Below are 26,590 nucleotides of genomic sequence, written 5' to 3'. Positions count from 1 at the left end.
TTAAAATCACAATGCACAGTCCTTCATTAAAATTAACACAGGAAAAGTTCTTTCTTGGTCCTTGGAGAGGATATTATATGCAAGCCCTGATGTGTGGGTTGCAAAATGTCACTGGAATTTATATGCATTACTTGTCTAATTGCAGTAAATGTAGCATGTCCAGATAGGTTTAGAGTGAGAAGGCTGTTTGTTACTTACTGGAAATCACTGGAAACCTCAGTACCCAGAGGCAGCTGTGCCCAGGTCCTTCACCTCTCCCCAGAGACAGCTAAGAAGACTCCTGTTGGACCCTGTCTCTCATGGCGGGAGCAGTAAACATGACAGGCTGTTGGGAGCCATCTGTTTAAAGTGGCTGCTGCTTTGTATGTGGCAGTGAACTTGAGATCAGTTTTCTGTCTTTCTTCATGGTAACAGTCTTATTTGGTGTCACAACAGGTGGAAGTTGATGGGTCGAAACTAAATGTGACCAGCACGTGGAACCTGGCTTCACCCTTATTGTCTGTCAGCGTTGATGGCACTCCGAGGACGGTGCAGGTAAATGTTCTGATGATTTACTTTGAGGGGTCCGTCAAGTCCAAAATCCTTACCAGCACCTGGGTGGTTAACACTGACAGAAGTGGCTGGGAGAGGCTGCATTTTATCCTGTCTCATACATTCCATAGTTGAAAACATTGTTTCGTTCTTGAGGGGATCTTGAAGCAAGTCTTATTCTGAGGAATGGATGTTTTCTTTTTTTCAGGCAATCCAGGAGTGTCAGTGTATTATTACTGTTGTACACAGAGCATCCTGCGTGTTTTTCTAAAAACATGGGAAGATAGCATTTTTGTTGCCATTGTGGGTTTTTAGTTATAAAATATGACTTTGTTACCTTCCTTTTCTGTGTGACTGAGATTGTGTACTGTTCGATCAGCAGAAATGTGAGCTGTTCAGATGGACTTGCCAGAACACCTTGATGCCTTTTAAAAATTCAGTGATCTTAACATGTTAACCTTTCTTTTCCCTGCAAAATACAATCTCTTACATTGAGGAAATGACTTGAAATCCAGAGTTGACTGAATATTCTTTGCTATCGGTGGCTTCCGTATTGAAGTAGAAGCTACAAAGGGAGGTGCTGCCAGAGTTCCTGCAGCTCACCTCCTAGTTGAGGGGGAGGGTTCCAGGGAAAACAAAACAAAGAACTCCACGTAACATGTGACGATCACATGCAGATAAAAATCCAGACCCCCACCCCCACCCCACAGTATTAAACGCTCATTCTTTTTGTTGTTGTTTTTTACAAAAATATTTTTGTGTTTCCTTAACTTGATTTTACACAGGAAACTGATTTTTAAAACCTAGAGAAGTCAACAGAATCACAGATCAAGACTTCTCTATACCAGATTCACATATATCTCTATTAGAGACAGAGGTAGTCTAGAAACTTCCTGGTAAATATTTAATGACTAAACTAATTTATAAGCCAGGCTTAATTGGTAGATTATCTTTATGGTTCTAACAAACATTGAATGTTCAGGACCGAGTCGTATATTTTGGCTTTGGTTTTCTGGCTTGCCCCAGTATATTTATTCTCTCATATTTTCTTTCATATTCTCATTATGAGGTGAAATACTTTGAGACCCTTGGAAAAAGTATCACTGCATAATTTCACACTACCTGGATCCATTCATTGTGTTTTCCAAAAACATGGTTTTGTGATATTTGTTTATGTATAATAGAATATGCTCTGCCCTGAATGTGCTGTGGCCAGGCAGCATTTTCTGGTCAGGGGACATAATATGACCCGCCAGTAGAGAGATACAAATTCCTACTACCCAAATTAGTGTATCATATTTTCAGCTTCCTTCTCAATGACTGTGCAGATAGGTAGCCTGATGGCACTTTTATATGTAGAGTTTCTAGCTAAATTAATACTGGATATGTATTTAGAATAATTCCCAGAAATATTTTCCCTATCATAGAGATACTGTTCAGTAAATCTTGTCATTCTTGTAAGTTCTTTGCTTAAAAAAAAAAAAAAAATTAGGGGCTTCTGGGTGGCTCAGTTGGTTAAACGTCTGACTTCAGCTCAGGTCATGATCTCACTGTTAGTGAGTTTGAGCCCCGTGTTGGGCTCTGTGCTGACAGCTGAGAGCCTGGAGCCTGCTTCCAATTCTGTGTCTCCCTCTCTCTCTGCCCCTCCCCTACTCATGCTCTGTCTCTTTCTCTCTCTCAAAAATAAATATAAATTAAAAAAAATTAATGTGAAATAAATGACCCCTCACGCAGACCCCCCTGACCCTGGAGAAGGGTGTTGCATCTAGTTAAGTACCATTTCATCAGAAGGAAATAAATTCATTCAGAGAGGTAAATGGTAGACTGGATAAAAACCAAACAAACTCATTGACCTAAAAAATGCTGAAGAAAGTTTTCCTTTCCAGAATAGATGGATTTTATTCACTCTTTATGGACATTAACATTCACTGTTGACTCTCTTTGTCTCTATAACGTGGTTCCCATGAAATTAATAACATAATGAGGGTAAGTAATACACAGTACTTACTGTGTATCAGGCACAGTTCTGAATGCATTTCATGTATTCATATCATCTTCACAGCAACTGTATGAAGTGGGTACTATTATTTATACTTTTGTATATGAGGCAACTGAGGCTCAGAGAAAAGTAAGTGACCTCAAGGACACGAGGCTGATAGGAGGTAGAGCCAGGCAGGCTTGCTGTAGGACCTGTGCTGTTAAGCATTACACTTTACTGAGGCAAGCTAAGCAACTTCTCTGTGGTTACAAAGCTAGGAAGAAGCTAAGCAGAAATTTGAACCCTGGCACTGGGACCCCAGAGTGTGAGCTTCTAACCTTCTAACCACTGTGCTATATAGTACTTTTTGATTGTCTCCATCAGAGTTCTTCAGATAATAATGTACCTTTCCTTCATGCTTTAAGCCAATATGTTCAAACTTAGGTGTGCTTCAGAATCACCTGGAAGGCTTGTTAAAACTCAGATGGTTGGACCCACCCCAGAGTTTACTCCCACTTAGTAGGCCTGGGCTAAGTGTGCATTTCTAGTAAGTTCCCAGGTAATGGTGATGCTGCTACTCTGGGGAAAGCAGTCTGAGAACCATTGCTTTAAACCCTTGCAATCAGAGAATAAGCTGGGTGTGAGGAGCAAAAGTGAAGTGAGTAGGAGCCAGCTCATTGGAAGCCTTGCTAATTACATAATGAGGCCACTGCTTCACCCTTGGCCGGTGGGACTCGTGGACGAGTGTTCACAAATGAAGTGATGCTGTGGAGAGGATTGGGAGTTTAGGAAGAGCTTGGTTCAAGTTGCATTGTGGAGACAGGAAGGGAGGAGAATGAGACTGGACACAAAGAGAGAAGTTAGGATGCATTTCAGAAACAGAGGAGGGAAATCATCTTGTCTCAGAATGTTAGCTGTTCAGAGCATTGTGTGGGGAAGGGATTTGAAATGACAGGAGAATGAATGATCGCTTCACAGTGTTCTTTGTGGATTTCCCCTCCACCTGCCTTAAGCCTGGGCAGACCTTCAGGATTTGTGCCCAACTCCCTTTTCTCTGTGCTAACTTCTTGGGCTGAGTTCCTCAAGACTTCAGCTCAATACCTTCAAATAGATAGCTATGAAAATGTGGCTATGAGTTTCAAAGAAGAACTAGGATGGATATTATCACAGATGATTTTCAAGTGATTTTACAGTAATAATGGCTGGAGGTTTTTTTCCCCCTAGATTTTTGTGCCTGCATTTAAACTTTTTTTTATTAAGTATTTTATATCACAAATATGTATTGATCTATATAAAATCTAAAGAAAAACACAACAAAAACATTACTTACCATCTGGATTAAAAAAGGAAAAAAAATTACCAATATTACTGACTTTCCTCTGCATTCCCCCTTACTTAAAATCCTTCCTCCTGCCCCAAGAGATAACCACAATCCCAGTTTTTAAATGTATCTCTCCCTTCCTTTTCTTTAAGGATGTCATATATACGTACAACTGTAAACAGTATATTGTATAGCACCATATTTCTGTGTGCTTCTGTGAGTTGCTTTCTCCTTCAGTATTAGGTTTGTGAGATTGATCATCTGGATGTATGTAGTTTTATTTATTTCCATGCTATGTAAGTCCTATTAATATACCACAATTTATTCTTTCTCCCCTAAGAAGATATTTGTGTTACTTATTTTGTTTTTAGAACAAACACTGCTTCTCTGAACATTTCTATGTTTCCTCTTGAAATCGTTTCTCCAAGGAGTATGCCAGCCAATAGAACAGTTGGCTTGTAAGGACCATGCATTCTTAATCCTACACAGTAATGCCAAATGGTTTTTCCTGTATGGCTGTACTAATGTATATGTCTACCAACATATAGAGCCTGGAGCCTGCTTCCGATTCTGTGTCTCCCTCTCTCTCTGCCCCTCCCCTACTCATGCTCTGTCTCTTTCTCTCTCTCAAAAATAAACATAAATTAAAAAAAATTAATGTGAAATAAATGACCCCTCACGCAGACCAACAGTGCTGCTGCTATCAATAACATGAATAATAATAAAACCTTATTGTATATTTACTATGTTAGGCACTGACTCTCCTATAATACCTCATCTGTATCAAAGTATTTAATCCTCACACCAATCTAGTGTACTAGTATTACCGTGCATTTTGAGGTTAGGGAAACTTGAGGCCTATAGAAACTAAATTGCTCACCCAAGGCATTCTGCTAATAAATGGAGGAGCCAAGATTTGAACCCAGGAATCTGTTCCTTTAACAATTTTGCTTCACATCCTAGGTAACCCTTGATATCCAGACTACTTATCTTTTTGTGGTTTTAATGTGGTTGGTAATGACAATGAGCATTTTAAAAATATATTTATTGTCAGTCCTGTTTTCCTTTCTGCAAACTGCCTGTTCATGGCTTTTGCCCATTTTTTCTTTTTATTGGAGCATTCATCTTTTACTTAATGATTCATAAAAGTTCATATTTTGTGAATCCCGATCCTCTGTTAGTGGCTCATGTAGTAATTCTGTGTTTAACCTTTTTAAAGAACCACTGTGCTGTTTTCTACAGCAGCTGCACCATTCTACATTTCTACAGTAATGCAGAAGGATTCCAATTTCTGCACCTTTTCACCAGCACTTGTTCTTTTCTGGTGGTTTTATTGTTCTTTTATAAAGTTACCCTAATGGGTGTGAAGTGGTAGTACCTCATTGTAGAACAAAATTTATTTAGATAGTTATTGAGAAAACATTCTGAGTACTTCCTAATATTTGTCTTTCTTTTTATCTGTTTTACCACATAAGTGCTTTGCTGCACAAATGAAACTTTGCCAGGGCAAATAGAAGGAACTTTTTTTTTTTTTTTTTTTTTTTTTTTTGGTTTATTTTTTGAGAGGGAGAGAGAACAAGCTGGGGAGGGGTACAGAAAGAGGGAGAGTGAGAATCCCAAGTAGGCTCTGTACTGTCAGCACAAAACCCAGTGTGGGGCTCGAATTCACAAACCGTGAGATCATGACCTGAGCTGAAATCAAGAGTTTGAGGCTTAACCTACTGAGCCACTCAGGCACCCCCAATGAAAGGAACTTTTTTACAACTCTTCTTTTAAACTCACTTTCTCAGCTTATTCTTTCCTCCCCTGCATAAAATCACATACAGTTCTCAGTTGTATAGTTGCTACCAGGGAATAGGCAAGCAGTATTCTGTTTGGGAGAGGAAGTGTTTAAAAGTCTAGTTCAGGGGCACCTGGGTGGCTCATTTGGTTTAGTATCTGACTTCAGCTCAGGTCGTGATCTTGTGGTTTGTGAGTTCGAGTCCTGTGTCGGGCTCTCTACTGTCAGTACAGAGCCTGCTTCAGATCCTCTGCCCCCTCTTTCTTTGTCCCTCCCCTGCTCATTCTCTCTCTCAAAAAAATAAACATTTAAAAAAATAAATAAAAATCTAGTTCATTGTAATGTCAAAACTGTTAAAACCTCTCCTCCTGAACTCATTTCCACCTCAGACAGAAATTTTATAGGGAAAATGAGAGTGTTGCTTTCTTCCCTCTTGCTTTATATCCTCTCTCACTTCTTGTTTGCCATCTGAGGTCTGTCCAAAGTTTCAGTCTGGGGTAAAGAAGAGAGGAACATGGCAGGAAGAACTAGGTTGACCTAGCTAATGTAACCTGGCCCTCGTTACTTTGGAGGCATGTCAAACATCCAAAGTTGGACACTTGGCTGGTGTCCTCAAGGACACTTTTGTGGATTTGGGAGAATTTCTCACCTGTAGAACCCTTAAAGTCTGCTCTGTCTTTTCCAGCTGTCTTTTTCTAGATTTTTCTGTTGAGCAGGTTCTCTCATAACGACTCAGCCTTAGTCTTTTCTGTACAATCCACGTCTAGACCACAAGAAATAGTTACAAATCGATGCCTCACCATACTCTTCTCTTCCTGTTTTGTCACTAAAACAATTGCTGATCTTACCTAGATACCCCTCAAAATCCAGGAGATACATGGAAAACCAAGGGATTCTCATAAAATCCCTTTCACATAGCTTAAAATGTTCAACCTTGAGTTCTTAGCTTAAGAATTTAACTTCAAACAATTTTTAAATTTCTTTCATATTCTCTTGAGGTGGGAGTTGGGCACTTGTTGGTTTTGTGGTTTCCTAGCATGTTCTACTTGGTGTAGCCAGTCTAGTACACCAGTCTACTTTTGTGTAGCCAGTCTTATTCAAGAATATGTGAGTACTTAGCACCTATTTTATTTTAATTTTATTTTATTTATTTTTGAGAGAGAGAGTGTGGGGGAGAGAATCCAAGGCAGGCTCCGTGCTGTTAGCACAGAGCCCAATGTGGGGCTTGAACCCACAAACCATGAGATCATGACCTAAGCTGAAGTCAGATGCTTAACTGACTGAGCCACCCAGGTGCCCCTCTGTTTAGTTTTATTATTGAATCCCTGTGACTACGTGAAAAGTAGCAGTTAACAACTTCATCTGATTAAATGATCAAGTAGTTGGGGAGGAAGCATACCTTTGCTTTAAGAGTTAGCTCCCTATTCATCCAATCAAATCTAATCATATCACATTATCTTTTGACTTTCCTGGCGTTCCTTGGTAAGCCTCAGGAACTTGATATTATCTATTAATTCCTTTAAAAAAAATTGTATTTTGGCATGTACTCTCATTTGGAAAATGAATTTGATAGGTTACTAACTTCCTTTAATCAGAATTTTCAGTTTTGATTTGACCTTCAATTCCCACCGCCATACTGAATTCCTGGCACATGTGAAGAACGGCTCATTAGCTGGAGGAAAGGATGAGTGGATGAATACATGGATAGTTATCTTGCATTTTATAATTTCAGAAATAAATCTGTCTTATCTATACTTTTAAGATTTAGATTTTATTTCTTCTAAGACTTTATCAAACTAAGCTATGTTCATAGGATAGCCTTCTTAGCTGTTTTATCAATTCTCTTTAGTTCTTTACTTTCCAACATTTGCAGAATCTGTACTCTTAGATAACATGGCAGCTTGATCCCCATGGATATGGAATCACATAGTATTTGTGAGTTCAAAGACAAATGAGGGCTCCCAACGGTCTGCCCACAAAAGTATCATGCTTACCAAGTGAGTTTCTTTCCAATCAAGCAAACATCTTTCCTATTTTCCTAAGCTGTTTAAGGCCAACAGTATCTATAGGTATAGTAAAGGTTCACCTCAGACTGTTCCTGATTTCCCCTGTCTCTATGAGGGGAATGCGAACATTGGCACATTGCTTGAGCTGTATCTTACCCAGCATCACTAATAACCCATTGTTCAGTTAAGTCTGCTGCACAAGCTCTTACTTCAGTTACCCACGCGGCTGCTTTTTCTCTTCTGATGTTTAGAAAATCCTATTTTTGGACAGAAGTTCTAATCATTATTAATAGCTTTAAGTATATAGCTAGTGATGCACGTATCCAAAAGGAGGAAGAGGAGGTCCTGTATTTTGAAATGAAGTAATTTATGCTGAAGAATCAAGGATATAAGCATTAAAAAACTCTTGGAGATACTTATAGGTCCTCTAGAATTTTTATAGGTTTTTAATCTATTTCTTCATCTAATAAGTAAGCCAAGTTTTCCTCAAAGAACATCATTCAAGGGAAATAAAATGATAGCATTTCGTAATTCTCTTTTTTCTTATATTGGGTATGTACCAGTGTTTTCCTACTAGTTCCCCATTGTAGATGTAGAGTCCATCAGTAATAATGTTTATACAGTAGATCTTAATGGTATAATCTGAGGACCTACAATCATTTCTCATTTTGACTATGGGAAGATAAAGTCTCATTAGTATGAGAGTAATTCCAAATCTCTAGTAATTCCAAATTACTGATTTAAAAAATTATAGAGTGAAGCAGCATTGTCCAATAAAATCTGTTAAGCCATATATGCAATTTTAAATTTCTTAGTAGCCACATCAAGAAAGTAAAAACAAGTGAGATTCATTTCACTAATCCATTTTGTTTAACTCCATATATCCAAAATGTTAGCGTTTCAACATGAAATTATCTAAAGAAAATTATTAATGTGATATCAGAAACAGCACCTATGCCTGAAATACGTATGCTAATATACCAATAATATCTTAAGCAACAGAATGATGAATGTGAAATGTGGCCCTACCAGAATGTTGTGTGTAAAGAAAAATAGGTTCCACAGCTTCTGTATTTAAATTACTTAATATTAATTAAAATGGAAAATGTAGTTTCTCACTTGCACTGGTCACATTCCAGGTCCCCAGTAGCCAAGTGTGGCTAGCAGTTACGGGTTAGATGGGTCACAAAACTTTTCCTAAATGAGAGTGCTCATAGAAGACAAAATGTACTGGTTTTTATGCACTCCCCTGTGTGTCCACCGCAGTTTTGGTTTTTATCATTTAAAATTAAGAGGAGATGAACTAACTTCATTTTTTAAACAGGAGACGAATTTCTTCTCTAGTTGACAACCTTTTCACCTTTTAACTTAGAAGTTTAGCAAAATTTAGGACTGTTTTTAATAAGCGGAATGATATCCTGCCTGCAGCATACAATTAAGTGTTGAAACAAAAGATACGCGGTGTTCTGCACATGTTGAACTCACTGTATTTTCTCCATACGCCGTAGCATCTCGTAGTGTGGAACATGCTGATCAAATAGAACTTTTTTTTTTTTTTAAATTTCTGTGAATATACTCTCTTCCTATAAAGCATTCTTTTTAACCTCCAAAGAAGCTCTTCAGTTTTACTTTGAACAACTCACATAGTCTTCCGTTTCTTACAGTGTAATTTGTCTGGGATTTAATGTGTTGTTTCTCGTTAGCATTTTACATACAAGATTTTCGTTTTGCGTAGTCGCGTTGTTTGAACATTTGCGAGCAGAGCTGCCGACTAACTGGTATTGGCCTGTTTCTTTGTGTGGCATGATTTCTTCTCTCCACCTGCTCACAGCAGGTTGTCTACAGGCCTGAAGAGGAGCTAAATACTTTTGAAAATGTCTTGAGATCCCGCTAAGGTCTAACAATCTCTGCGTTTGTGTGATGTGAAGCTATTCATGATGTACCTTTGAAGGCTTTTTTTTTTTTTAATTTCTCATATTCTTGCTTAAATATTTTCAAGAGAAGATAAATTTATGATAAAGAACAGGAGAAAGCTGACTGCAGCACTAGCACATTCTACATTGAATAGGTCATTGATACTCAACTAAGTGGAACTAATTTTCTATGTTAAAGCAGACACATTTGGAATAGTGTCACACGAATGTCATGTTATTTACTACAGAATGCCAGATTAAATGGATTATTTGTGCATTGATTGCAGTGTTAAATAGATTACATGACATGATAACTTAAAATGCTCAGTGAGCCTGTGTAATACAGAATATGATATAAGCACATGAACCTGAAGGAACGGCTCTAATTGTGTTCGCAGATTGAATAACTATCTGTGGTACGTGTGCTTGCAAATGCTTGTGCAGAGTTTGAATAGAATTTAAAATTTTAAGCTTAACTTTCTTTTTTCAAAGAAAATGAATTGATCCTCGTACCTCTTTGAGTAAGGAAAGTTAAAAATAAGCTGTTTTCTTTTTTTGTTTTTTTTAGATGAAAGTAACAACCTCTGGGAACAAACTTGGGTTACAATAAATGTGTAAATGTATACAGATGCTATATAAGTGAATATAGATGCTAAAGTAAATATTTTAATGATATTTTAATTAGAAAATTAAATGAAGGGGCTTCCTTGTTTGCTTATACTTTGCCAGTACCAAAAAAAGTGGATTTGGAAGTGATCACCTTATGTTTTTAGTCCCAAAATAAATGTTTTCCATGGGTTTTAGATGTTTCTCCCCATCCCCTTAGAAGTAATTAGCTGTTATTTTGTACTATACACATGTGATTACTCTAGAGTTACCAAATGTAATATGGAACCATCTATTTAGGATGTATAGGATATATAAATATATAACCCAGAATAAGTGGAGGTTGGTATTTTTTTTCCAAAGAAGTAGGAAATAAGAGAGTAATTATTAACCATCTCCTTTTCACACTCCTGAAAATATCAATTACAGTTACACATCTTAGAAACAAGCCTGCCAGGAGAACAGAAATAACTCCTTTCACTATGCTTCAAAAAATTTAATCACAATTTAACAGCTGGGATGTATTTACAACTATAATTTAAAATATTAATTTTGACACATTTACCTGCTTTTGAAATGTAGTCTTAGAAGCTTAGTGTTTTTTTGTTTTGTTTTGGTTTGTTTTGGGTTTTTTGTTTGTTTGTTTTGTGTGTGTGTGTGTGTGTGTGTGTGTGTGTGTTTTGTCTCTAGTGGCATTATGATTTGGAGTTGCTTTTAAATATTTACTATAATGGGAAAATGTTCTGAATCTTCCCCCACTCCCCTCACGTATTCTTTTTCTCCTCTACTGTCTGTTTACTAGAAAATTATATTTTAGTAGCTGCCAGAAGAAGAGAATTTTCAATAGTATAAACACTGATTGTAGTAAATGTGGAAAATAATACAGGCAGCCACACTGGAGACCGATAAGACAAATCCCCCAGTAATGGCCTTTACAACATATTATCATGTTGGAAATCAGTGAGGGGAAAAGAAAACTATTACTATTTCTTCCTCTTACCGTTCAGTGAGATTACTTTTAAAGGTGAAATTGCTTCTGATTTTATTATACCAGGGAGATATTTTTGGAACATTTATTATTTTGTGAATGTTTTGCCTTTTTTGAGTGAACAAACAGCCTTGCTAATTTGTATGAATTTGGTTCTCACAAATGTTGAAGTCATTTTGATAATCAGTCTTCTTAAATATTCTTTTCTTTAAAGAAACAAAAAGGTGTGTATTTTGTAAATGTTGGAGCAGAGTATCAATATAAGAACAGAAGGAAATTTTTATCTAGCTATGAAGTACCACTTAAAATAGGAGAAGGGATAAAATAAAAACTTGGAGAAAGTATTTTAATAGGGATGGAATATATTTCATGAAAATAAAAGTCTTAATTTTTATTTTATTCTACTTTTTGTTATTAGCTAATCAAATGGTCTGTTCCTATTTGTTTTGGCATGCCTCAGACTGTTTGTAAGGTCTGATACTTTGTTCTTGGTGAACTCTAAAACCTAACTGTCTTAATTGTAAACTGTGGGAAAATTCTATATTCCTGTTTTGTGTACAGAGATCAATCTCGGTGTGGATGAAATTTTTTTTCCCTATGTTTCATTTTATCAGTCCTTATTGCTGAGCTGTATCAGATTTGGGTACTTCTTTTTTCTCTCTCTTCCTCCTGTCATTGTCCCCCTCACAACATGTACAACATTTGCTACAGGGGGATGTAGATACCAAACATGTAAACACATAAATAACGTAATTATTGTACTAAGAAGGTCGATAAAGGCTCTGAAACAGGATCATTCACAGAAAGTATGTAGAGGAGGTAGGGTGGTTAGAAAGTCATTTCCTGGAGCACCTGGGTGGCTCAGTCAGTTAAGTCTGACTTTGCCTCAGGTCATGATCTCGGCAGTTTGTGAGTTCAAGCACCATGTCAGGCTCTGTGCTGACAGCTCAGAGCCTAGAGCCTGATTCAGATTCTGTGTCTCCCTCTCTCTCTGCCCCTCCCCTGCACACTATTCCTCTCTCAAAAATAAATAAACATTAAAAATTTTTTTAGAAAGGAAAAAAAGTAAGAAAGTTTCTGAATAGCTAACATTGAGTGAAGACCTTTGAGGACAAGGGGGGCAACCATGCAAAAATGAAAAGTGTGAAAGTCCCAAGTAGCAGAAATGGTAAATGCAAAGGCCCTGAGACAGGAACAAACTTGGTCTTTGCAGAGGCCTGAGGGAAGACCAGCATCTTGAGTGTAGCTTAGGAGAGTGCAAGAAGGAAGCAGGAACTAGACCATATAGAGCCTTCGTAGGCCAAAGAGTTTGGGTTTTATTCAGTTCCAACTGTGAAGCTTTTGAAGGGTTTTGAGTAGAGGAATGATGTGATGTGATTTAAAATCACTGCTCTGGGGACGATGGACCACAGGGGACCAGTGGCAGAGGTAGGACAACCATTTTTATGACATTGTAGTCATGGAGGTGAGAGGTGCTGATGGCTTAGACCAGGAGTCGGCCAAATCCAGCCCACTGCCTGTTTTTGTATGGCCCACAAGTTGTGTGGTTATTTCATTTTTAAATGTTTGGAAAAAATTAAAAGAAGAATAATGCTTCATGACACATGGAAAGTATACGAGATTCAAATTTCAGCATCCACAAATACAGTTTTACCAGAATATAGCCACAATCATTTGTTTTTATTTGCTATGACTGCTTGTAGAATTTTTGTTAAGTAGAACCTTAATGTCCCAGTTTTCCAGCTATCTCACAGCAGTTCAATTGGCTTAGCAGTGGTAAAATTTATTGTGATTATTTTTTTAGCACAGAACCAAGACTTACATGTTCCTAAACAAGAAGAACACTCTCAGCCACTGTTATCAAACATCGGATAGCTTTGAAAATTAGTTCATGCTGTAGATTTGATGTTTATTAATGAATTCAACCTAAAATTGTAAGACAAAACAGCACTTACATACAAAATTTATACTGTGGTAACATTATTTTGACAACAACTAACATTTGAATCACAATTAATGTCCAGCTGCTTTTTTTGTTTGTTTGTTTGTTTATTTATTTATTTATTTTTTGAGAGAGAGAGACAGAGCATGAGCAGGGGCGGGACAGAGAGAGAGGGAGACACAGAATCCGAAGCAGGCTCCAGGCTCTGAGCTGTCAGCATAGAGCCCGATGTGGGCCTTGAACTTGTGAACCTCGAGATCATGACCTGAGTCAAAGTCAGATATTTAACTGACTGAGCCACCCAGGCTCCCTTGTCTAGCTGCTTTTTACACTTCCCAGGCTGTTAGAAGATTAAAATAAGAAGTGAACTAGCTTCAGCAGCAGTTTTCAAACGTCAGTGCAAGAGCAAAGGAAATTTCCATATGTGAAAATCCATTTCACTGTACAATTGAGGATCTTCCACTCAGCCTAAAATTGGAAGTGATCAAACTGCAATGTAAATGCTAGGCTAATGGCGAATATCAAGAGAGGAATTTAACAAAATTCTATAAATCCCTTCCAAGCAACCACTATGCTCAAGTAATATCCCTTACCCATGGATTATTGTTAGTATTTGGCAGTACCTGTCTCTGGGAAAAGGTATCGTCAAAGATGAAATCAGTAAAATCTCACTGTAGGTCAGCATTAAACAGTTGTATAATTGCCATTGACTTTGGTGATAGGGAACACTAACTTTGAGCCCCAATTAAACAGAATTTTATCTCTAAATAAAAGAATTCCATTTTCCGTATTAGTATTAGCAAAAACTGGTGCTTATTATATTTGGAATGTTGTCCCCCCAAAAGTTGTGAAAATCTGTTTTCTCTCTTGTTCTCTAACTAGCTACATAATACCTTCAATTTTGCCTCACAAAGCCTAAAAAGTTTACTGTATGACTCTTTACGGAAAGAGTTTGCCAGTCCTTGGATTAGACTAAGATGGCAGCAGTAGAGATGGTGAGAAGTGAACTGATTTGACATCTAATTGGGTAGGAAGGCAGCAAGGATCCACAGGTTCAGATACTTGAGTGTGAAGGAAGTTAAAGAATGAAGGGGTAAGCAACCGAGTGAACAATGGTCTTACTTAGGTCGGGCAGTGGGGGTGGGGGCGGTTAGGAGAGGAACAGGTTTGGAGAGGCAAATCAGTAATTCTTTTCAGACTTGGTAGGTTTAACATGTACATTACATATCCAAGTGTTGATGTCCAGTTAACTATTGACTGTATGAGCCTTGAACTCAGATGACAAATGGGAGTTGAAAACACAAATTCTGTAGTCATAAGCCTGTAGATTTTCTCTCAAAGCATGGATCTGCCACAAAGGAAAGGATGAAATTGGATCTGTATCTTACACCATAAACAAAAATTAGCTTAAATGGATTAAAGACCTAAATGTAAGACTTAAAACCATGAAACTCCTGGAAGAAAATGGAGGCCAAAATCTTCATGACACTGGACTTGAGAATGATTTCTTGGATATAACACCAAAGTCATAGGCAACAAAGACAAAGACAGATGGGACTACATCAAACTAAAAAAACGTTTGTGCATCAAAGGACACAGCAGAGTGAAAAGGCATCCTACAGAATAGGAGAAAATATTTGCAAATCATAAATCTGATAAGGGGTTAATATCTAGAATATATAAAGAACTCCCACAACCTAAAAAAAAAAAAAACACCTGATTTAAAAATGGACAAAGGGCTTAAATAGACATTTCTCCATGATGATATACAAACAGGCAATAAGCATATGGAAATGTGCTCAATATCACTAACCATCCTAGAAGTGTAAATCAAAATGACAATGAGATATCATTTCGTATCCATTAGGATGGCTACTACCAAAAACAACAACAACAACAACAACAACAACAACAACACACCCAGAAAAGAATAGGTGTTGGTGAGAACATGGAGAAATTAAAATACTTGTGCATTGTTGGTAGAAGTGTAAAATGGCACAACTTGAAAACAGTATGAGGGTTCCTCAGAATATTAAGAATAATACTACCATATGGTCCAGCAATCTCACTTCTAGATATATATCTGAAAGAATTGAAAACAGGGTCTTAAAGGGGTATTTGCATACCCCAGTTCATTGCAGCATTATTTGGGATAGCCAGGAGGTAGAAGCCACCAAAATGTTCATCGGCAGATGTATGGACAAATAAAATGTGGTATATACATACAGTGAAATAATTTACAGCCGTAAGAAGGAAAGAAATCCTGTCACATGCTGTAGCATGATTAAACCTTGAGAACATTATGCTGAATGAAATAAACCAGACAAGAAAAGACAAATACTGTATGATTCCGCTTAGATGGGGCACCTAAAGCAGTTGAATTCATCGAAACAGAAAGTAGAATGGTGGTTACCAGGGACCTCAGGGAAGGGAAAGGGAGCGTTGTTGTTTAGTGGGAATAGAATTTCAGATTTGCAAGATGAGAAAGTTCTGAAGATCTGTTTCACAACAGCGTAAATATACTTAACACTACTGAACTGTATACTTTCAAATTGGTTAAAAGGGTAAATTTTGTCATGTTTTTTTACTATAAAAAAAAAAGACCCTGTTCACTCAAAAATCATAGGAGCCAAAGCAATTTTTAAAAAGAAATATGAACTTGGGAGAATTATGCAACCTGATTTCAAGACTAACTATGAAACAGCAGCGTCAAGACAGTGTGGCATTGGTAGTTAGATATGTAGAACAGAAGAAAGTATAGTAGATCCACATATAGATCAATTAATTTTTGGCAAAAGTGCTAAGGACTTTTAATGTGAAATTCTCTTAAACGGTACTCAAACAGCTGTATGTCCATTTTGGTGAATAAAATGACCTTGTGTATTAGACACCAGATCAATGGTGGCCTGGGGGGCAAGGACCAGGATTGGAGTGTAAATGGGCAGGAAGAACATTTTGGAGGTGTTGGAAATGTTCTCTGTGTTGATTGTGGTGGTGATTTCTCAAAATTGTCAAAAGTCACTGAATTCTGTTCTTTAAATAGAATGCAATCTTTTGTACCTAAATTATGCTTCAGTGAAATTGATTTGTTTTAAGATGGGCATCAGGATTGGGAGGAAGAGATGAGATTACACAGGGGAAGAGCATGATGGAAAAGAGAAGAGAGTTGAGGACTAGGCCCTGGGGGCACTCCTGCAGGTAGAAATTGAATGAAGAGGTGAAGCTAGCAAAGAAGGCTAAGAAACAGCTGCCAAGGAGGTAGGAGATAAACTAGGGGCATGGATATCCTTGAAGCCAGTGAAAGAATTGTGTTTGGGAAAGAGAATCATTGACTGTTTGTAGTGTTGCTGGGTAAGATGAGGACAAAACCGACTGATAGGTAAAGCAACATGGAAATCATAGGTGATCTTGATGAGAATGATTACAGATGAATAGTGGGGGGGAAACAAATGGAAATGAGTTCAAAGGAGAATGGAAAGTGACAAAGCAGAGACCAGGAAGAGAGACAACATTTTAAGGAATCTGGCTTTAAAGGAGAAATGGGATAGTAGCTTGAGGGAAATGTCTGTAGAATTTTTTTTTTATTCTTTGCATTTTATTTCTTGAAGGAACAGGATGGTTTGTCCTATACAATTTTCCATGGTCAGAATTTAGCTGATTGCATTCCAGTGGTATGGGTTAACATGTCCTCTCTCCTTTGTTTTCTAGAAATTGATATTTGGATCTAGAGGAGCAATCAGATTCAGGTGCCATTATCTTTGGCAAGACTGAGTCATAAATGCTGTGGTGTGCCTCTGGAAGAGGCACATACTGTCTGCTTACTTCTCTGTTGATGCTCAAGCTTCAATCAATAAATTCGTTAAGGTTTACAAAACGATGATATTCCAATGTTGTCATTTCTTTAAATTTATTACCAGGATTAATTCTTTAAAGAGAAGCTCTACCTCACCTACTTCTTGGGTTATCCAGCAGATCAGTTTTCATAGAAAAGGCAAGACAAATGCTGGATCCTTTCCTTTTACTTCTCAGTTCCCAAAGACTTGGTTCCCTATCATTCTCCAAAAGTGACTCACTTAGGGTGTTATTTTGTTTTTGTTTCCGGTATCTGTTTTGAAGTCATGGGTTTAAACATACTTGGCTTTAATCCATTGCAGTTATAACCTTAGTGATGGTCAGATTTTGCCATCTTTGGCCAGGGACTTTTCTTCAGGTTGGCTTCTAAGTCCCTTTCGTGTGACTCCCCCCGTCTTTGATAGCCCCCTTGCTTTCTGAAATGACAAGATGTAGCAGCCTCATTTCTGCCTCAAACCAGGGCTAAGCTGTTCTGCCAAGAAGCCTTGATTTCTTGGAGTGGGAAACGGTATTTGTAGGCAGCATTTGGGGTGCTAGGGACATTTGTTGCCACTGGGCCTCTTCAGTGTTTCTGGAGAGGACTCAGAAACCATGCCACCACTGCCATCTTCCCAGAGTATAAGGGCCATACTTTTCAATCAGAAAATTTCTCATTCTGAACAGCCGTTATGATTGATACTGTTGCTGCCTTACAGTAATTAATTGTGCTGCTTCTGTCCTGGTAAATATGGACTGGATTCTGGATTTCTGCCTTGAGCTTCTGAGGAAGGAAGATTCAGCTACTGCGGGGATGAGTCCTGGGCTGATAGTAATGGCGACGCTTGCACTGAGTGTTTTCCTCCCTACTCTTAAAATCTCAGCAGTGCGGAAGTCAGCGTATTATTGGACTGCCTATCCTCACTCTATCACACGCCTTTCCCTAATTTCTTGGCAGCTACACTTCTAACTCTCCCTAGCTAAAATTTCCACTAGACAGTTGAAGATTGAGAGAGCTGTAGGTCACTGTTCTCTTTCATAGTATGAAAAAAATTCAGAATTCTTGATGAAGATTGATTTAAATCTTTTCCATTTCTGCGGCACTGACTTGCATGCTGTTGGGATTAAGGAGGAAATGCTAGAAATGGTCCTTGTCCTTAAAGGACCCACCATCTAAGTGATGATTTAGCCTGATGTTGTAGAGATATTCCATCCCACATAGTGGGGATATCCAAACCTTGCACAACTGCTTGGGTTGGAATTCTTATTTTCCTAGTGCAATATAGGCATCCCTGTACCTTTGATTTCCTCATAAGTAAAACAAGATGAAGATTTTGAGATCTGTTTGCTTTCCAAATTCTAAGTTTCTGTGAATGAAACAGGCTTAGTTCTACTGTTGGGTTTACCTCTAGCATTGGAGCCCTACTAACCTGGTGATTGCTACCTGCTGCCTTTTCCTTGTGCTCCCAGCCCACCTCCTCCTCCATTCTGGTGTACCCTCAACCTCACATTAGACCATCAGTCTTTCTAAAACAAACATGTTACTCCTCAGTTTTTAAGTATAAGAACTTTGTAAAGTATGACTCTGTGCAGGATGGGACTTGGCTCCCTAATTTCTTCTTGGTTTCCTTTCTTGCCCCTTCCCTCCATCAACCAAACCTATCTCTGGTCATACTGGACTGTTCACCATGCCTTAAAATCACCGTGCTTCTTCTTAATCTGAAATTTGCATAAACAGTCCCATCTGACCAAAGGTGTTTCATTTATTACCCTTTTGGAGAATGCTTGCTCATTTTTGAGTACCCAACTCTAATGTGTATCTGCAAGTCTTCCTTAACCTTTCTGGGCATTTAGCTAGTCTGGCCTCTTATCCTATAATACTTTGTACATTTTGTACTATAGATTTATCATATTGAATTATAATTTATTTTATTTATTATTTTTTAATGTAATCTCTATCCCCAATGTGGGTCTCAAACTCATGACCCAGAGATCGACTCACGTGCTCTACCAACAGAGCCAACCAGACGCCCCTATGATTTCTTTTCAAATTTTCTTCTTTCATTTGGTCTCCCAGAGGATGATTCTTAATTCAACTAGCAGTGCTCAACTCAATCTAGTGGATGGATGGATGGATGGGTGGATGGATGACCAAAGTACAAGTGCCAGTGTCAGAACCCATGATTCAAGACTCAGTTTTTAATCCCTTAGGACATTGAGGGAAATAAATTACTTTATTTCATTCTGTATTATTTCTCTTTTTGCCTTTATTAAGTTATGTATGTCCATTTGGAAGAATAGGAATAATAGGTAAGCCAAAAAGAAAGGCCAACTAATATCTTCCACCCAGAAATAATAGTTGACTGTTTTATGTGCATTATTTGTGCTAGAATTTTATCTTGAACATATAGAAGCTTTTAACATGATGTATTCTGAACATACCATTTTGATTTTTTTGCACTTAGAAATATACTATAAACATTTTTCATGTCTCAAATTTTTTAATGGCTGCATGGATTATATCATAATTTATTTAACCAGTTTGTTTTATTTATCATTTAGATTGCTTGAAATTTTTAGATTCTGGAAACTGCACTACAGTGTCATTTTTGTAGCTGTGGATTTTTTTGTGTGGGGGGTGTGTGTGTGTGTGTTTCCTATTCATGACTTTTTCCCTTAGGATAAATTCTTAGAAGTGAAATTAATGGATAAAAATATGGATTTTGAGTTTTCTCCACCTTGAGTGTGCTGGTCAGATAGCTTTTTTTTTTTTTTTTTTTTTTTTTTTTTTTAATATTTATTTCAGAGAGAGAGAGAGAGAGAGAGAGAGAGACAGCACGAGTGGGGAAGGGGCAGAATGATAGGGAAACACAGAATCTAAGGCAGGCTCCAGGCTCTGAGCTGTCAGCACAGACCCTGACATGGGGCTCAGACTTGGGTTCATGACCTGAGCCGAAGTCGGACGCTTAACTGACTGAGCCACCCAGGCACCGTCAGATATTGTGTTGAGTCACTGGAGGCAATATTTACAGGTGGTGTAACCAGTTGTCGTTGTACACTGAACTACTTTCTTTCTTATTGATCTAACTTCCCTCAATCAAGGACCCAAGGGCTCAGCTTGAATTCTGGAGATTTGCTCTGTGTTTTATGACTTGGGTGATCTTAAAGATTGGAACTCGTAGGGGGTGCCTGGGTGGCTTGGTCGGGTAAGCATCCGACTCCAGCTAGGGTCATGATCTCCTGATCTGTAACTTTGGGCCCCACGTTGGACTGTGTGCTGACAGCTCAGAGCCTGGAACCTGCTTCGGATTCTGTGTCTCCTTCTCTGCCCCTCCCCTGCTCATGCTCTGTCTCTCTCTGTCTCAAAAATAAATAAACATTAAAAATATTTTTTAAAAAAAGATTGGAATTGGTAAACCTGCACTTGTTAGAAAGGAATACTATTAGGATATGTCTGTAATAGTTCACGGCATGGAGTTGATTGATGGCCACTACTCCCTCGAGGGCCACATCTGGGAACTTTAAAAAAAATGTATAGCTACGTAGTTAGAATTGCTTTATTTTTTTGTGTGGTCTTTGAAGCCACTGGGCCCTCTCAGAGTAGCACAGGGAAGAAAGAATTTTTAAGAACATGTTAGGAATAACACAGCAGTTTTATGGGTGAGAATTACCTGAAAAAAAAAAAAAGGTATAATTTACTTTTTGTGAACTATTTAGTCATCATTTCTAGCAAACTAAAATTCAAACAAGATATGCATAAATCATACTGTATTCATTTTGAACTTATTTTATTTACAAATAAATGCATAGCATAGAGGTGCTTTTTGACTACTCTCTGGCCATAGAAGAATTGTGTTGTCTCTCTTGTCATTTTAAACAAATGCTAACTTACTTTTTATAACAAGTTTATTGAGATAGAATTCACATACCACATGGTTCACCTAGAGTGCACAAGTCAGTGTTTTTTATTTTCGTCACAGAGTTGTGCAGTAGTCACCACAGGCAATTGTAGGACATTTCCACCAATGTGGAAAGAAACCCCATGCTAATTAGCGGTCATTTCTTATTTCCTCCTAGTCCTCCTCCCTCCCTCTTTCCTTCTCTCCTTCCTTCCTTCCCTCTCTCCCTCCCACCCTCCCTCTTTCTTTCTTTCTTTCTTTCTTTCTTTCTTTCTTTCTTTCTTTCTTTTCTGGAATTTGATCTGTGCCTTATTCCTAATTTTTTTTTTTTTTAAAGTTTGGTAAAAGCATGACCACTTCCAGAATTAGCGTGGCATAAAAATACTTAGACCAATCGATAAGTAAATTGTCATTTGACTGGAAACATAAGTTCTTTATGAAACCCCTTAACATATGTTTACTTTTGTATATAGACTGTTATCCAAGAAAAAACGGTAAGTTAAGAGTTCAGATTTATTAGATAAGACTTGACTTGTGGGCTTTGGAAAGATGTGGAAACTCTTACTGAAGAATTTTTTTCTTACTTTTTTTCCCTAAACTTTTCTTCCTGGCTTTAACGTAGGCTTACTTCTTGAGTCTCAGTCTGTCAAAATGTCCCACGTAAAGCATTGCAAAGAATAATTTTTTATTGTATCTGTTACTTAGGTACAAATTTCACTTCTTGAACTTGTGCCAGATGATTCTTCCAAAGATGTCTGTCTGTCTGTCTCTCCTTTTTTTTTTTTTAAGTTTTTTTTAAACGTTTATTTATTTTTGAGACAGAGAGAGACAGAGCATGAACAGGGGTGGGGCAGAGAGAGAGGGAGACACAGAATCTGAAACAGGCTCCAGGCTCTGAGCTGTCAGCACAGAGCCCGACTTGGGGCTTGAACTCATGGACCGCGAGATCATGACCTGAGCCGAAGTCGGACGCTTAACCGACCGAGCCACCCAGGCACCCCTGTCTCTCTCTCTTTTTAATGTTTGTTTATTTTTGAGAGAGGGAGAGAGAGTGCAGGTGGGGGAAGGGCAGAGAGAGGGGGACAGAGGATATGAAGCGGGTTCTGTGCTAACAGCAGAAAGCCCAACATGGGCTCAAACCCATGAACTGTGAGATCATGACCTGAGCTGAAACTGGACGTTTAAACAACTGAGTCACCCAGGTGCCCATTGAAGATGTCTCTTGTCCAAGCATGAGGTCTAGTTTTTTCTGGAGCAGTCTGAAGAAGCCTTAGGGGCATCTTCTCTTTCCTGGACAACTTTAATGCATCCGTGGAATCTGCCACCCTTTCTAACTCTTCCAGACTTGGCCTTGGCAATCTCTGCCATTTGGCATTCTGCTCTAAAGTTATAAGCATGTCTCTTTTTTCAGTAGGACAACCAGAGTTTATGCATGTCTTCATTACTTTCATTCCTAATTGTTGACAGGTCCGTGAAGCCCCAAGTTTCACTTTTTTCCCCCTAATTTCTTGGGTCATCAAAAAATTTTTTGAGTCGTTTCCTTGACCAGTGGTGTAATTTACCCCAAAGAAAAGATGTGATATTTGGTGTATTCTTAGGCACCCTGTCGTAACCGAGGAAGTTGTGATGACCGGAAAGTCTCTGGGGTAGCTGCGGATCTTCTGCAAAGAACAGGCAAACTGCTCAGCTGCTTCCTGTCTCTGTGGATTTGGTCGTTCTGGACATTCCATGTTAAATGGAATCGTAGAACATGTGGTCCTTTGTGACTGATTTCTGTTGTAGCATGTATCAGTACTGCATTCCTTTCTATTGCCGAATAATATTCCATTGTATGAAAATACCATGTTTTGTTTATCTGTGTACTGGTTGATGGACATTGGGTTATTTGGCTATTCAGAACAATGCTGCTACAAACATTCATGTACACATTTTTGTGTGGATGCGAATTCATTTTATACTTCTTTTTTTCCAGTGTCTTTCTCGAGAAGCAGGTGGAAACATGAGCATTCAGTTTCTTGGCACAGTGGTAAGTATGAAAGAATTATTACTTTGTATAATCATTTAATTTACAGAGAAACAAAAGCGTTCAAATAGCTTTAGCCCATGTATTTGAACTTGCCTTCATCATGGTTTTATTTTACTATTAAATGAGGTATCTTTGTATAAGAAAATACATTCTTTAATGTGTTCGTCACGTTTCCGTGATAGAATAGTTTTAGCTATTTCTTTTTAGAGAGAAAATGTTTTTTTTTATTATTATTTGAACTTTGTTGAGTATTTCAAGTGCTTTTTTTCTACTGAAGATTTTCTCTCTGTTTTTATTATAAAAATAAGAACATATTATTTAAGATGCTTTTGAAAATAGTGACCATGGCTTTTTTCTCTTTAGTTTTCCTTCTAGCTTTCTCTATCAGGTCCTTTCAAGTACACATTTCTAAGGGAACTGAGACATAATTTTGGATCTTGATTTTTTTCACTTAAGATCCTATTAATCATTTTCCATATTGCTAGAAAATATCAGCATCATTTTACTGGAGCTGTGTTTAACATTCTGATGAGTAGTTGTGGCATATTTTCTTATCCATGAATCCCAATTGTTAGGTATTTAAGTTAGTCCTCGTTTTTGCAATTATGAATGGTGTTCTAATGAACAACTTAATGGGTTTTGCTTTTTTGACATTTTGAATTATTTTCAAGCATGCTCAGAAATGTATGAAATATATCTCATTCTAAATAAAATCATGGCGCGCCCGTGTGGCTCAGTTGGAAAAGCATCTGACTTTGGCTCAGGTCATGATCTCACGGTTTGTGAGTTTGAGCTCCACATTGGGCTCTGTGTTGTCCGTGCAGAGTTTGCTTTGGATTCTCTCTTCCTCTCTGTCTCTCTCTGCCCCTCTCCCACTCATACTCTCCCTCTCTCTCAAAAATAAATAAGCATTAAAAAAATTTTAAGTGAATAGAATCAAAACCATGAATAATTTTATGGCTTAGTACACATTATCAGTTACCTCATATCTCTTTAGAATGCCCTTCGTCATGTGTCAGCATGCCACTTTGCACTCTCACTAGTAGGAGTTATGATTTTTAAAAGCATTGAGCTTTATCTATGGAAAGCAATTTACAGTTACTATTTTTACTTTTAATGTAAAAGTAACGAGCATAATAATCATATCATTAGTAGTATTAGTTATAATTTTCAAAATAATTTAACTGTTAAAAAAGGTAACTTATTTATTTTAATTAGCATTTCTGTTTACTCCTTATGTATTTGAATGTTTCTCCATGTATTCATTTGCTAGGTATCATTTATAATCTGTAAAATGTCTGTTCATAGTTTTGGGTACCTTGTTCAGGTTGTAAATTCACATTGGATAGTTCTGTTTGCTCTGTGAGTTTATTGAGAATATCAGAGGAGAGGCCTGTGGCGTGGATCAAAGGATAAGTGTTTTTGTAGTCATGGAGATAGGAAGGACATTACTAATAATGTGCATTTATAGTTTATATATAGAGACACAGTAAAGTTTATGTATCAAAGCATATGTAGTAGTATATGCATAAATTTTAAGTGTAGCACCTGCGATTTATAGTTATTTTTTCTGATAAGTTATTTCATGCTTTTTTTTAATTTAAAAATTTAAATATTATTTCAATGCATGTCCTAGGAAATTGTATTAGGGTTCTCCAAAGAAACAGAACCAGGAGTGTGTGTGTGTGTGTGTGTGTGTGTGTGTGTAGAGAGAGAGGAAGAGGGGTCAAGTCCAAAACCTGCACAGTAGGCCAGGAAATGGTTGGAGTTCAAGTACAAAGACCATGTGCTTGCAGGATTCCTTCTTGCTTGGGAGGTCAGTCCTTTTTCTTCAGTTGATTGAATGTTACCCAACCAGATTATGAGGTGTAATCTGCTTTACTCAAGATCTACTGATTTAAATGTTAATCTAAAAATAACTTCATAGAAACATCTAGAATAATGTTTGGCCAAAAATCTGGATACTGTGGCCTAGCCAAGCTGACACATAAAATTCACTATCACAGAAGTATACATCCCATCTCCTAGAGTATTTTCATTATTAACAGTAGATATGCAGGCATACCTTGGAGCTGTTGTGGGTTTGGTTCCATACTACAGCAAGAACGCTTATGTCACAATACAGCGAGTCAAATGAATTTTTTGGTTTCCCAGTACATATAAAAGTTATGTTTACACTATAGAATAGTCTCTTAAGTGTGCAAAGCATTATATTAAAAAAAAATGCACAGGGGCGCCTGGGTGGCTCAGTTGGTTAAGCTTCCAACTTTGGCTCAGGTCATAATCTCATGGTTTGTGGGTTCAAGCTCCACGTCAGGCTCTGTGCTGACAGCTCGGAGCCTGGAGCCTGCTTTGGATTCTGTGTTTCCCTCTCTCTCTGCATCTTCCCTACTTGTGCTCTGTCTCTCTCTTAAAAAGAAATAAACATTAAAAAAATTTTTTTAATAATAATTAAAAAACAATGCACGTAACTTAATTTTCAAACACTGTATTCCTAGGGGTTTCTGGCTGGCTCAGACAGAAGAGCTCAGACATGTCACTCTTGATGTCAGGGTTGTAAGTTTGAGCCCCATGCTGGGTGTAGAGATTACTAAAAATAAATAAATAAGCTATTTAAAAATAAATAAAAATACTGTATTGCTATAAAATGCTAATCATCATCTGAGCTTTCAGTGAGTTGTAATCACTCACTGATCACAGGTTACAACAATACAGTAATAATGAAATACAGTCATATGAAAAAGTTGAAATATTGTAAGACTTATCAAAATGTGACATGGAGACAGGAAGTGAGCAAGTGCTGTTGGAAGAATGGCACTGACAGACTCACTTGATGCGGGGTTGCTACAAACCTTCAGTTTGTAAAAAAAGAAACAGTATCTGTAGCATGCAGTAAACCAAAGCACAATAGAATGAAATACGCCTATATTCTTCCAGAAATAGAATTACACATCTTCTTATGCAGCAATAACTCATGGGCATCTTTCCTAGAATGTATTCTGTGGCGGTCTTTCTGTACCTCAGTCTTCATGCTGGAAAGGGCACTTTTTCTGTCGCTGCTACTTGATAACTCTCCTTGGATTCTAATTGATTTCTCAGCGTTCACACATGGAACACTGAGCTGTCAACAGGCAAGACCCACAAACAAAACCAAAACATTTCTCTGTCAATTTTTTCCTATGTCGAAAATGGCTACATGAGCTGCCCCAATCCTGACCAAAGCTTTCATCATCTCCTGTCTGAATTACTGCAGTCACCGGTCTTCCCACCTCTGCCTCTGGTCCTTAGCCTGTTTTTAATTTAACCATTAATGTGAGACACGTGTGTGTGTATGTGTGTGTGCGCGCACACACGTGCATGCGTGTGTGTTTTAGTTTATTTATTTATTTTGAGAGAGAGGGAGTGAGCACATGAACTGGGGAGAGAGAGGCAGAGGGAGAAAGAGAGAATCCCAAGCAGGCTCCACGCTGTCAGCCCAGAGCCTGATGCAGGACTGGATCCCACGGACCGTGAGGTCATGACCTGAGCCGAAACCAAGAGTGGGACACTTATCCAACGGAGCCACCCAGGTGCCCCATTAATGTGATCTTTTGAAATATAAATCCAGTTAGTTGGTCTTGTCACTCTTCTTCAAACATGTTGGGCACACACCTCAGGGTCTCAGCTGCCTTTCCTCTGCCAGGACTGTCTGCCCCCACATACCTGCACAGGAGATTCCTTCACTTTCTTCATGTCTTTTTACACAGCAGCCACCACCTCAGGGATGGCTTCC

The 26,590-nt window shown here is 38.0% G+C and overlaps 1 protein-coding gene and 1 pseudogene across 7 annotated transcripts in view; one reads left to right on the top strand and one right to left on the bottom strand.

Annotated features, from left to right (window-relative positions):
• PCCA (propionyl-CoA carboxylase subunit alpha) overlaps positions 1-26,590 on the top strand; it is a 413,047-nt gene that overhangs the window by 318,329 nt on the left and 68,128 nt on the right. For all 7 annotated transcript variants that reach the window (XM_078432172.2, XM_078432163.2, XM_078432167.1 and 4 more), the window contains 2 exons: positions 436-534; positions 22,765-22,818. In XM_078432172.2, coding sequence (XP_078288298.1) covers positions 436-534; positions 22,765-22,818 — 153 coding nt within the window. The remainder of the gene's footprint in view (positions 1-435; positions 535-22,764; positions 22,819-26,590) is intronic.
• Positions 21,309-22,189, bottom strand: LOC132681873 (large ribosomal subunit protein uL29m-like; annotated as a pseudogene).

Source organism: Panthera onca, chromosome A1, assembly GCF_046562875.1.
Source record: "Panthera onca isolate mPanOnc1 chromosome A1, mPanOnc1 haplotype 2, whole genome shotgun sequence".
NCBI lineage: Eukaryota > Metazoa > Chordata > Mammalia > Carnivora > Felidae > Panthera > Panthera onca.
This window is presented reverse-complemented; position numbering and strand designations above follow the sequence as displayed.